The sequence below is a fragment of the Anomaloglossus baeobatrachus genome, chromosome 1 (assembly GCF_048569485.1).
Source record: "Anomaloglossus baeobatrachus isolate aAnoBae1 chromosome 1, aAnoBae1.hap1, whole genome shotgun sequence".
NCBI classification, from domain to species: Eukaryota; Metazoa; Chordata; class Amphibia; order Anura; family Aromobatidae; genus Anomaloglossus; species Anomaloglossus baeobatrachus.
Window position 1 is genome coordinate 476,029,192 of NC_134353.1, and position 13,909 is coordinate 476,043,100.

General features: G+C 47.3%; 1 protein-coding gene across 2 annotated transcripts in view; it reads left to right on the forward strand.

The window, feature by feature from the left end:
• NR2F6 (nuclear receptor subfamily 2 group F member 6) overlaps window positions 1–13,909 on the forward strand; it is a 63,376-nt gene that overhangs the window by 47,542 nt on the left and 1,925 nt on the right. For both annotated transcript variants that reach the window (XM_075314799.1, XM_075314809.1), the window contains exons 3-4: window positions 8,923–9,450; window positions 12,066–13,909. The exon at window positions 12,066–13,909 is cut by the window's right edge and continues 1,925 nt beyond it. In XM_075314799.1, coding sequence (XP_075170914.1) covers window positions 8,923–9,450; window positions 12,066–12,340 — 803 coding nt within the window. In that variant the 3' untranslated portion in view covers window positions 12,341–13,909. The remainder of the gene's footprint in view (window positions 1–8,922; window positions 9,451–12,065) is intronic.

A 13,909-nucleotide genomic window follows, 5' to 3' on the forward strand; every position in this document is an offset into this window, starting at 1 on the left:
GAAGTATCTCTGTACTTGGCCACATTCCCTTTTCCTTCAATTGCATCCAGTCGTCCTATCCCTGCAGCTGAAAAACACCCCCATAGCATAATGCTGCCACCACCATGTTTCACTGTTGGGATTGTATTCGGCAGGTGATGAGCAGTGACTGGTTTTCTCCACACATACCGCTTAGAATTATCACCAAAAATGTCTTCCTCTCATCATACCACAGAATCTTATTTTTGATAGTCTGGGAGTTATGTTTTTTTATTTTAAAAAACTCTATGTGGGCTTTCATATGTCTTGCACTGAGGAGAAGCTTCCGTAGGGCTACTCTGCTATAAAGGCCCGACTGGTGGAGGGCTGCAGTTGTAGGGTTAAGTTCCACAAAGTCAACTGTATCTACCTACTGTATCTCTGGAGCTTAGCCACAGTGATCTTGGGGTTCTTCTTTACCTCTCTCATCAAGGCTATCCTCCCATAATTGCTCAGTTTGGCTGAATGGCCAGGTCTAGGAAGAGTTCTGGTGGTTCCAAACTTCTTCCATTTAAGGATTATTTAAGGATTATGGAGGCCACTGTGCTCTTAAGAACCTTGAGTACTGCAGAAATTCTTTTGTAAGCTTTGCCAGATCAGTGCCTTGCTACAATTCTGTCTCTGAGCTCCTTGGGCAGTTACTTTGACCTCATGATTCTCATTTTGTCTGACATGCACTGTGAGTCCTGTATATAGACAGGTGTGTGTTATGGTCAGGAGACCACAAAAGATCTTGCAAAAATCCCATAAAAAATGGTTCAAGATAATATACAAGAGTAGTTGAAAACTTAGCTGGCTGCAATCCACTGGCTACACAAACACAACTAGAAGTAGCGGTGTAGCGTTCCTAACAAACCTAGAAGCCTCGTCACTGCCAGAGAACTAACTTCAAAGATGGAATGAGGAATCCTGACTTGCCTCAGAGCAGCCCCAAAGGAAAGTGAAAGCCCCCAACATATAAGGGCGGTGATGTAAGAAAAAACACACAAATGGTAGATATAGAATTAAGCAATGTGAGGCCCTGCTAGCTGGATACAAAGGTATAGGATAGATTGCTGGTTGCAGCCACTAAAAACCCTGAATAATACTAACATCTGATCAAAAATTCCCTAAAAGATCACATGATCTTCCTCCCACTATATCAGGAACTCTTGTGCCAATACATTTAAATAGAATATGCAAATATAATAGAAAAGATCTTAACTACAAAAACACATGAGATACAAAACTCATTATCAAACAGGGAGTAAAAATTCCCTTTCTTGCTGGGAATAATTGGTCCTCCAAAAATAGTGCAGGAAGAGCACTTATTCACTTGCAAGAAACAAAAAGGGAATATTCTCAAGCACATATTTAGAAAAAATTCCTGGATTAAGCAGAAACGCCCTTCAGTGCAAATTCAGCCATTTAACCAAGCCCAGGCTAAGAGAGCAAAAAACTTATCAGGCATAGCTGCAGAACATGGGAACAAAACCGATGCAAAGGAACAAGAAACCGCTGTGGAAATTATTACTGGCATATCCAAAAAGGCGCTGAAGAAAACCTACAGGGAAAGGCAAATGCCAAAAGGCTGGAGGACAAATTCAGGACATCTTAAAATGGAGAAGAAACAATTATCACCGGCAAAGGTTAGAAAGAGACTGCATTCCTATATCCCCCCCCAGGCTGGACTCCATAGGCTTCCTGAAACAGCAATCATCTCCAACACCTGTCTGAGCAACAGATGCAGAATCAGACTCACTACCAGCACTAGCCACCAGAGGGAGTCCAGAAACACTCCCGGGAACAGCACCATCTCTGATGATATTCACAACAAGTGTGTGCCTTTCCAAATCAAGTCTTATCAGTTTAATTAAACACAGCTGGACTCCAATGAAGGAGTAGAACTATCTCAAAGAGGATCACAAGGAAATGGACAGCATGTAACTTAGGGGTACTTCACACACAGCGAGATCGCTACTGAGATCGCTGCTGAGTCACGTTTTTTGTGACCTCATTAGCGATCTCGCTGTGTGTGACACTGAGCAGCGATCTGGCCCCTGCTGTGAGATCGCTGCTCGTTACACACAGTGCTGGTTCGTTTTTTTATTGTTGCTCTCCCGCTGATAAGCACACATCGCTGTGTGTGACAGCGAGAGAGCAACAATCCTGAATGTGCAGGGAGCAGGAGCCGGCGTCTGACAGCCTGCGGTAAGCTGTAACCAAGGTAAACATCGGGTAACCAAGGTGGTTACCCGATATTTACCTTCGTTACCAGCCTCCGCAGCTCTCACGCTGCCAGTGCCAGCTCCTGCTCCCTGCACACGCTAAGTTAAGCGGTGTGAGCTGGTAACTAAGGTAAACATCGGGTAACCATACCCGATGTTTATCTTAGTTACCAGTGTCCGCAGCTTCCAGACGCCGGCTCCGTGCAAGCGCAGCGTCGCTTGCACGTCGCTGGGGGCTGGTCACTGGTCGCTGGTGAGATCTGCCTGTTTGACAGCTCACCAGCGACCATGTACCGATGCAGCAGCGATCCTGACCAGGTCAGATCGCTGATCGGATCGCTGCTGCATCGCTAAAGTGTGAAGGTACCCTTAAATATGAATGTCTGAGCAAAGGGTCTGGATACGTATGACCATGTGATATTTCAGTTTTTCTTGTTTAATAAATTTGCAAAAATGTCTACATTTCTGTTCTTTTTCTGTCAAGATGGGGTGCAGAGGGTACATTAATGAGAAAAAAATGAACTATTTTGAATTTATCAAATGGCTGCAATGAAACGAAGAGTGAAAAATTAAAAGGGGTCTGAAAACTTACTGTACCCACACACACACATTTTTCCAAGAGTGGTGGTGAGGCTGTGGAAGGTTTGTGGGGTGGAGGTGGAGCCTAGGCGAGTCTCGAGGGCCCCAAAATTTTGCCAATATGGGGCCCTGAAATTCCTACCGGCCCTGTATGTGATATTAATTTTTCATTCATTCTGAAAAGGTGGTATCCTGATTAGACTGTCTTTTCAAAGTATATAACTCAAATGAACTGTCATGGGGCTTATACAGGTAGGATAAAAGTAGGTATATTGTGGTTGTGAAAGGGTTACATATAATGACTTTGCAGATGGCCTTGTATGAAAAGGTCTTGTGACCTCTACCTTGCCCCTCCTAGATCTACTTTATTGTTTTTCCTAGTTTATTGGCATGGAAGAGAGATAAGGAAGCAGAGAACTGATCAGGGTTGTGTGCCTGTCTATATTCCAGCTCCTTTTCTTCAACAAAATCTCTATGTGCGAAACTTACTATTACTATTCCACTTGCGTAATAAATTAAAAAGACATTAATGCAGTATTATACCGCTTCACGTAAACTATTCCTGCCAATAATTTGCTTGTACAAAAGTACATAGATTTTATCGGGCTCAGAGAGCCATTATAGTTGTTTGTTACCATAATCCTCTTACGTCCATCAAAATCCTTCTGCCAGTCTTATTCACTGCTAATAATCCGCTCACAATGCAAAGGTTTTTGCCTGTGGCCCACTAATAAGGGCCTGTGTTTGGTGTCATTGATGTGTGGCATAACATTAATGGAAACATGGGCTTGTTCATTTAGATCAGGATCAGGTAAAAAACGGACAGATGCAAACTAGGGTTTCTTTCTGCTTTGTAGAGCAATTCAACAAAGGATGTTTTACCCCTTTAAATAATGCTATTAACTCAAGAGAAAAACATTTTCGTTCTCTTCTGTCACACCTCCATGGCATGCTTTACCTCATTATTGATCTTGCACATAAAGCTCTACTTTGGTGCCACTTTAAAGGGATATTACTGCTTCGGCAAACAAACTTTACTTACTGTATTAAGAAAAGTGATGGGACTCTACATTTTTTTTTTCTAAATGTATTAATTATTGAGGTTTTAAAGCCCTGATAGCTTTTTATTCTCCACAAAAAAAATAATAAATCTTTGGACCAGTGAATAATTTCAAAGCTTCGTATTGTTGAAAAAATATATAGAAATAAATAAATATATGCGTGTGTGTGTGTGTGTGTGTGTGTGTGTGTGTGTGTGTGTGTGTGTGTGTGTAATATATATATATATATATATATATATATATATATAAATACTAGAAGGTGGCCCGATTCTACGCATCGGGTATTCTAGAATTTACGTATTGTGTAGTTCATGTATGATTTTTGTTATATATATATATATAGAGATGTTGTTGTGTGTAGTTACCAAGTGTTTGTGTAGGCGCTGTACATGTTCTGGGTGTTGTCTGGGTGTGACGGGGGGTGAGAGCGGTGTTGTATGTGTGTTGCGTGTGTTGCGTTGTTTGTGGAGCGCTGTGTGTCTGTAGCGTTGTGTGTGTGTTGCGCGGTTTGTGTGTGTGTGGTGTGTTTTGGGGGGAGGTATGTTTTGTGCAATGTGTGTGTGTTGTGCGGTATGTGCGTATATTTGTGTGTGCCGCGGTGTTTGTGTGTTGGGTGTTGTGTGTGTGCAGCGTTGTCTGTGTGTGTGGGTGTCTGTGTAGGGCAGTTGTTTGTGGTTCCCAGTGTGTGTGTGTGTGTGTGTGGTGTGTTGTGCAGTGCGCGCGCGTGTGTGTGTGTGTCATCAGCCTCTCTTCTCTCAGCCTCCCTCCTCCCAGCCTCCCTCAGCATCAGCCTCCCTCTCCCAGCCTCCACCAGCATCAGCCTCTCTCCTTCCAGCCTCCCCCAGCATCAGCCTCCGCCAGCATCAGCCTCTCTCCTTCCAGCCTCCTCCAGCATCAGCCTCCCTCTCCCAGCCTTCCCCAGGATCAGCCTCTCTCCTCCCAGCCTCCGTCCTCCCAGCCTTCGCCAGCATCAGCTTTCCCCTCCCAGCCTCCCTCAGCATCAGCCTTCCCCAGCATCAGCCTCTCTCCTCCCAGCCTCAGCCTCTCTCCTTCCAGCCTCCCCCAGCATCAGCCTCTCTCCTTCCAGCCTCCCTCAGCATCAGCCTCCCCTTCCCAGCCTTCCCCAGGATCAGCCTCTCTCCTCCCAGCCTCCTTCCTCCCAGCCTCCCCCTCCCAGCCTCCCTCAGCATCAGCCTTCCGCTCCCAGTCTCCCCCAGCATCAGCCTCCCTAAGCATCAGCCTCCACCAGCATCAGCCTCTCTCCTTCCAGCCTCCCCCAGCATCAGCCTCTCTCCTTCCAGCCTCCCCCAGCATCAGCCTCTCTCCTTCCAGCCTCCCTCAGCATCAGCCTCCCGTTCCCAGCCTTCCCCAGGATCAGCCCCTCTCCTCCCAGCCTCCTTCCTCCCAGCCTCCCCCTCCCAGCCTCCCTCAGCATCAGCCTTCCCCTCCCAGTCTCCCCCAGCATCAGCCTCCCCAAGCATCAGCCTCCACCAGCATTAGCCTCTCTCCTTCCAGCCTCCCCCAGCATCAGCCTCCCCCAGCATCAGCCTCCACCAGCATCAGCCTCCCTCATCCCAGCCTCCCCCAGCATCAGCCTCCCCCTCCCAGCCTCCCCCAGCATCAGCCTCTCTCATCCCAGCATCAGCCTCTCTCATCCCAGCATCAGCCTCTCTCATCCCAGCATCAGCCTCTCATCCCAGCATCAGCCTCTCTCCTCCCAGCATCAGCCTCTCCTCTCTGTCCCCAGCATCAGCCTCTCTCCTCCCAGCCTTCCCCAGCATCAGCCTCTCTCCTCCCAGCCTCCCCCAGCATCAGCCTCTCTTCTTCCAGCCTCCCCCAGCATCAGCCTCCCCCAGCATCAGCCTCCACCAGCATCAGCCTCCCTCATCCCAGCCTCCCCCAGCATCAGCCTCTCTCCTTCCAGCCTCCCCCAGCATCAGCCTCCCCCAGCATCAGCCTCCACCAGCATCAGCCTCCCTCATCCCAGCCTCCCCCAGCATCAGCCTCCCCCTCCCAGCCTCCCCCAGCATCAGCCTCTCTCATCCCAGCATCAGCCTCTCTCATCCCAGCATCAGCCTCTCTCATCCCAGCATCAGCCTCTCTCATCCCAGCATCAGCCTCTCTCCTCCCAGCATCAGCCTCTCCTCTCTGTCCCCAGCATCAGCCTCTCTCCTCCCAGCCTTCCCCAGCATCAGCTTTCCCCTCCCAGCCTCCCTCAGCATCAGCCTTCCCCAGCCTCAGCCTCTCTCCTTCCAGCCTCAGCCTCTCTCCTTCCAGCCTCCCCCAGCATCAGCCTCTCTCCTTCCAGCCTCCCCCAGCATCAGCCTCTCTCCTTCCAGCCTCCCTCAGCATCAGCCTCCCCTTCCCAGCCTTCCCCAGGATCAGCCTCTCTCCTCCCAGCCTCCTTCCTCCCAGCCTCCCCCTCCCAGCCTCCTTCAGCATCAGCCTTCCCCTCCCAGTCTCCCCCAGCATCAGCCTCCCCCTCCCAGCCTTCCCCATGATCAGCCTCTCTGCTCCCAGCCTCCTCCAGCACGCCGTGCTCCTCTGCCGACACTCACACACCCGATCGCATCCACTCACACACACACACCCGATCGCATCCACTCACACACACACACCCGATCGCATCCACTCACACACACACACCCGATCGCATCCACTCACACACACACACCCGATCGCATCCACTCACACACACCCGATCGCATCCACTCACACACACCCGATCGCATCCACTCACACACACCCGATCGCATCCACTCACACACACCCGATCGCATCCACTCACACACACCCGATCGCATCCACTCACACACACAGACACTGACGATATCGCACATACGCGCTCACACTCACAACATCCGGAGATACCACATGCCTCTGGCCATGTGATCCTCCGTCAGGTCCTGGAAGGTCACAACAGCACAGTATCGAGGCCGAGAAGCAAGCGATATCGCCGGATGCTGTGAGTATGTGGATGCGATGTGAGGTGTTTGTGAGGTGTGTGTGTGAGAGTGAGTGTGATCTGATGTGTGTGTATGTTTTGTATGTTTGTGTGTGTGCTGTTATGTGTGTGCGTGTGGATCTTCCGCCGCAGCAGGACCTTGATGCGCTTGTAACCATGCGAGCATGGTTACCAACGTATCCACACCACTCCCGTGCGAGCGGGGGCCGGGGGTGGGTGGGGGGTGGGGGGGGGGGGTACAGTACTCACCTCCGTGACAGCCGTGTCAGTTCGGGGAATGCGCGGGGGGGGGGGGGCGGGGCCAGAGCTAGCGTGCATTGCGTGAGGGGGGCGGGGCGTGGCGTGGCCGAATTGCCAATGCCTGCAGGGTGTCTGTGGGGGGGGGGGCGGAGCCTGGGCGAGCGGCTGGCCAATCCGTGTGGGGGCGCAGCCTGGGCGAGCGGCCAATCGGTGTGGGGGGGGCGGGGCCATGGCGAGCCCAGCGGCCAATCAGCTTTGTGTCACCGTAAGGACACAATTTTGGAGCATGACAGACAGACAGACAGACAGAATAAGGCAATTATTTATATAGATAGTTTTAGGAGTCCAACAATGTAGACCAGCTCACTCCTGTGAATCACCTGGATCCTCAGCTCACCTGGTTAACTCCATTGTGCCCGGATCAGGACGTAGGAGTCCATCGATACAAATGTGAACAACAACAAGGCAGAATCCAGCAATAACGTGAGCAATCCAGGATGCTGTTAAAAAAAATTTTTTTATCCTGATGGGTGTGAGATGTATATAAGGTTCTATGTTTGGAAAGCAGATCAGATTCTGGACCGTGAAGAAGGCGGATTTTACCGCTGAAACGCGTAGTCCTATCTGCGCTATTTTCCTGCGATAATGCTGTTCTGAATTGCTTGGACCATTATATTTTAATGAATTTATGAATAAAAAGAAGGAAAAAAATTTTTTAACAGCATCCTGGATTGCTCACGTTATTGCTGGATTCTGCCTTGTTGTTCACAATAATATATATTTATATATATATATATATATGTATATATATATAAATAATGTGTATAGGCGGCACGGTGGCTCAGTCGTTAGCACTGCAGCCTTGCAGCGCTGGGGTCCTGGGTTCGAATCCCACCAAGGACAATGTCTGCAAGCAGTTTGTATGTTCTCCCCGTGTTTGCGTGGGTTTCCTCCGGGTACTCTGGTTTCCTCCCACACTACAAAGACATACAGTTAGGGACTCTAGATTGTGAGCCCCAATGGGGACAGCGTTCCTGATGTATGTGAAGCGCTGCGGAATATGTTAGCGCTATATAAAAATAAAGATTTACTAATTTATATTTATGTAAATATATATTTATATATATATATAAATAAAATTAGTTATTCACTTATATAGCACTATTAATTCCACAGCGTTTTACATAGATCAGCAACGCTGGCTCACAATCTAAATTCATTATCAGTATGTATTTAGAGTGTATATTTATGATATGACGGACATGCTGAGGCACAATACAAAGCTTTGAAATTATATATGCATAGATATGTTAGAAGCCTGCATACATTTGCACTTTACGTGATAAATTTGCTGAAACAGAAAGCTATATTTCAGGTTGAGCTATGTTATTAATATATGAGAAAAAAGATTTGCAAGACCCTTGTCTAGTGGTCACTTTAGTAGTCAGTGGCTACTGGACCAGAACCTTGTGAACTTCCTCATTCATGACATTGCAATGGGCCTCCTAATCAGAAGTGTGCCAGAAATGTAGTCTAGTAGGAGGAGGTTTCCAGAACTCTAGTCCAGGGCCATAAACTATCGATATGGACTATTGTCCAGAGTCCTGCAAATCTTTTTGTTCAGCTGTAATCTTTATGATCCAAGTGCAGCATGACCTACATAGCTGCAGCCTCATATGGCCAAGCGACTTGAAGTAGCTTCCAACTGCGTGGAGATTTGTTTCCCTGCCACTAGAAGATGGCTTCATAATAAAACTGTATTGTAGATCCAAGGAAGATCATTGTTTAGTAAGACTGAGTAAGATTAATTTACTATTTTCTCACTTATGTTCCTTTTTGTTTTTGTTTACAGCTGTTCAGCGGGGACGTATCCCTCCTGCTCACTCCAGTGCAAGCCCTACTACAGCACCTGGTGCTGCCGAATACTTTAATGGACAGCCAGTTTCTGAACTCATCTCTCAGCTTCTTAGAGCAGAGCCTTACCCAGCATCACGGTATGGTTCACAGTATGCTCAGCAGGGCAGTGTTATGGGCATTGACAACATCTGTGAACTGGCTGCCAGGCTACTTTTTAGCACAGTGGAGTGGTCCCGCAACATCCCCTACTTTCCAGAGCTTGCCATGGCAGACCAAGTTTCCCTACTGAGATTGAGTTGGAGTGAACTGTTTGTGCTAAATGCAGCACAGTCAGCCCTTCCACTACACATGGCACCTCTGTTGGCGGCTGCTGGGTTTCATGCTTCTCCTATGTCTGCTGATAGGGTGGTCTCCTTTATGGACCAAATACGTGTTTTTCAGGACCAGGTGGAAAAGCTAAATCGTCTCCAAGTGGACTCTGCGGAATATGCTTGTCTAAAAGCCATTGCACTCTTCACTTCTGGTAAGCTAGTTCTTGTTGGAATTCACATTTCTGATATATACCCCTATGTCATGCGTTACACCAGGGATGGGGAACCTCCGGCCCGCGGGCCGTTTGTCTTTTTCTGCGGCCCCCGGGCACATTCCCAGGAACCGCAGTGTTCGAGCGGTAGCTGGGCTTTTGCTGGCCACCGGCCCTTTAAATCCTAGTGCATGATGGAAGGAAGCGCACGCCCTCTGGGTAGATGCTAGAATGTACGGGCTTCTTCCAGATCCTTATTGCAGCGCATACATTCTAGGCTCAACCCTGGCCTGTGCTAGCGTGCTCAGGGCTTACCTTGTGGGTGGGGAAAGCAGCGTGTCACAGAAGTAGTGGTGCTGCAGATTTACTGGCCTCCCTGCTGTACATGCCTCCTGGAGCTGTGCTGTGTGACTCCTCCTCCTCCTCCACAGTGAGTCTGTTCCCCCTAGTGCTGTGTGTACCCCCTAGTGCTGTGTAAACAGAAAATATCCAGCATCCACGTTCAAGTAAATAAAAAATTAAATTTTATTCAGATTCCATTAAAAAACACGGGGTGATGCAAATCACATCTAAAACATAATCATCCTCTTGGACCCGTCATACAGATGGTACGCGTTTCGAGCTAATTGCTCTTAGTCCAAGTCCATCTGTATGACGGGTCCGAGAGGATGATTATGTTTTAGATGTGATTTGCATCACCCCGTGTTTTTTAATGGAATCTGAATAAAATTTAATTTTTTATTTATTTGGACGTGGATGCTGGATATTTTCTGTTTTCCTGTAGTTCACTGGCTTGGCCGGCCTTCTCATCCGTGCACCTGTTCCTCATTGGAGTCTCCAAAGACATGGGTGAGCTGATTTTTCTTGTACCCCTAGTGCTGTATGTACCCTCTAATGCTGTGTGTACCCTCTAATGCTGTGTGTACCCTCTAATGCTGTGTACCCTCTAATGCTGTGTTCCCCCAAGTACTGTTTAACCTGTGCTGCCACCTAGTGCTGTCCGTGCTGCCGCCTAGTGCTGTCCATGCTGCCACCTAGTGCTATTCATGCCCCAGCATCTCCTGTGATGGATACACCCCTCCTGGGATGTGTATGCCCCAGCCTTTCCTGGGATGTATATGCCCCAGCCTCTCCTGGGATGTATATGAACCAGCCTCTCCTGGGATGTATATGCCCCAGCCTCTCCTTGTATGTATCTGCCCCAGCCTCTCCTGGGATGTATATGCCTCAGCCCCTCCGGGGATGTGTACCCCCAGTGTCTCCTGTGATGTATATGCCCCAGCGTTTCCTGTGATGTGTATGCCCCCAGCCTCTCCAGTCTAAAACAAACCTGGAAAATTTCTGAGAAACATGATCAATATTACTGAACATCACAACCTCAACAAAGAGAAGCAGCTCCGGCCACCACAGTAAGGGTGAGTTAATTAATTGTTTGATCAAATATAGCAGGGTAGTTTTCAAGATGATAATTTGGTGCATACCCCGAAGGTTGGTAGAAAATTACAAATGGCCCCCGACAGTAAAAAGGTTCCCCACCCCCTGCGTTACGCTAACACAATTTATTTATTTCTGGCAGCTTAAAGGGAACCTGTCATGAGAAATGTCCCCTAAAACCTCACAGATTCCCCCTCTGCAGCTCCTGGGCTGCATTCTATAAAGGTCCCTGTTATGATTGTGGCCACTTTCTGACCTAAAAAAAGTGTTTATAAAGTTGTACCTTTTTTGCTTCTGATTCTGTAAATACGTCCCGGGGGCGGGCTGCCTGATGGCCGTTAGTCTGCCCCCTGGTCCTGTATGCCGCCCCCCTCGCTGATTACAATAATGCTGGACGCCGCCCCCTGCTACATCCATCGCCGCGCATGCCCAGTGCCCATCTGTCGGGGATGAGCACTGTGCCTAGCGTCACCGCTGGTGACGTGCACGCAGGGTTAAGATTATGGGCGGTGCTGTGATGTTTATTCCTAAGCAACCGCCCATAATCGCGGGGGCCGCGCTTGCCCCCTCGGCCTGCTTCGTTCTGCGCAAGCGCGCTGCTGCTGACCCCCACGTCACCTCCTTCCCATCTTGCCCCGAGGCAGGAAATAGATGGGAGGAGCGGTGACTACACCGATCAGGAGGAGACGCGGAGATCAGATTACCAGCAGCGCGCTTGCGCAGAACGAAGCAGGCCGATAAACATCACAGCACCGCCCATAATCTTAACCCTGCGTGCACGTCACCAGCGGTGACGCTAGGCACAGTGCTCATCCCCGACAGATGGGCACTGGGCATGCGCGGCGATGGATGTAGCAGGGGGCGGCGTCCAGCATTATTGTAATCAGCGAGGGGGGCGGCATACAGGACCAGGGGGCAGACTAACGGCCATCAGGCAGCCCGCCCCCGGGACGTATTTACAGAATCAGAAGCAAAAAAGGTACAACTTTATAAACACTTTTTTTAGGTCAGAAAGTGGCCACAATCATAACAGGGACCTTTATAGAATGCAGCCCAGGAGCTGCAGAGGGGGAATCTGTGAGGTTTTAGGGGACATTTCTCATGACAGGTTCCCTTTAATTTCTTCTTAATGATTTATCTTTTTGCTTTTGGTTTATTTATTTATTTTCATTTTACTTCAGATGCCTGTGGTCTTACTGATCCAGCTCATGTGGAGAGCTTACAAGAGAAAGCCCAAGTGGCCCTCACAGAGTATGTCCGTGCACAGTACCCTTCTCAACCTCAACGTTTTGGAAGACTTCTTCTTCGCTTGCCTGCTCTCAGAGCTGTACCTGCATCCCTTATTTCCCAGCTGTTTTTTATGAGGCTTGTGGGCAAAACTCCCATAGAGACACTTATTCGGGACATGCTTCTATCTGGAAGTAGTTTCAATTGGCCCTACACATCTGGGCAGTAGCAGCAGCCATTGGTGGTTAAATTGAATCCTCTTCATGGAGATAGCTTACTACACTTTGCTCTGTGTGAGACTCTTCTGCAGATTACCATGGCACTTCCAGAAATAATGGAGAAATGGTTTTACGGTTTCCCCAAGAATATTTCTTATGAATAATATATTATGGGCTGTTGGCTTCTACCATGTCTGAACAACCATTTTGTAAGCCATTATGTCTAGGCTGGTTGTTTTTGATAAAAGCACTAAATATGCCTCTAGAAATTGTACGTGACCCTCTAGTACATACTCACAGCTAACCGTTTCAATGAAAACCCTAGGAGTTTTTCGTGATGTTGAGTATGTTTAGCTCCGTCTACATCCTCTCTACCTCCTGAATGTCTACGTTTATTGTCCAAGAAGAAGATGGTACCAAGTGTGGAAACACAAACTACCACTTTTAAGTGTTTATCAAAGGCAGCTCACTGGAGTGCAACAGAGAATAGCCTACGGACCCTGTCGTTTTAAGGGCAGCACTCTGTAATGCTGATATAATGTGGTTGAAGATATGTCTAATTTTTGCTTGACAGTAACACTTTGAGCAGCAGCATTTAAATAATTTTTCTATCTTTTCATAGTAATCTTTACTTCCTTATCATGTCATTGTATTTGATTATCTAATCAGCAGCGCAAACTAAAACTGCAGGTAAATTAATAATTTTCCAATGAGCGAATTACATCTTTATAATAGTATATTGGATGTTGTATAAAACAAAGTTATTTTATTTCAAGTCCAATTTTTTTCATTTTTTTTTATATAAAGTATTTTATGAAAAATATAAAAATAACACCCTAAAATTTGATTTCCTAATCCATTTGCTCTGTATATGATTTGGGTTTCTGGTCCTGGACCGAGCAAGAGCTTAATCTATCAGAAAGTACCATTTATGTAATAAGGTTTAAATGTTATTTTGTGTTTTTAGAAGAAATGGAGAAAGGTAGGGTAAAGTTTTATGTACTGATTTGCTTCTGTTAACATATGATACTTCCATTTGTTGATCACCATATTCATTGAAGCGGTTTCCCTCCTTATAAAGCTATAGAATAGCCATCATTGATCATGGACGTCCATCATCAGAGCCACTTAATAATCACTTTAAAAAAGAGTAACAATGCTAAAGCACATGGTTTTCTGCAAGTTTCATTTAGGTGAATAGGAAAGTTGCAGACATTTCTGCAACAAAATATGCTGCAGCTTTTTTACATTACTAAATTTCTTACATTCTCTAAATTATTACATTTTGACAAGTATACTGCAGTTTGGTAATTCGGAGAAAGGGGGAGTGCATTTTGGTCTTCTGTTCATGTATTTTTATTCTTGACTGAAGCACTCAACCTAGAGATTCACAAGAGGTGCCCCGGATGCCAGCCAAGTAAGTTCACACTCCCTGGTCTGGCTGTCCTGCAGTGTGGAAGTAGACACTGGACCAGGGTGGTGCGAATGTTATTACTAACCTGTAACAATCCCATTTCTCTCTTGGGTTCACTGAGCTAACCTGTTTCAAATGTATTTCAAATGCTTTCTAGACTGCTTCC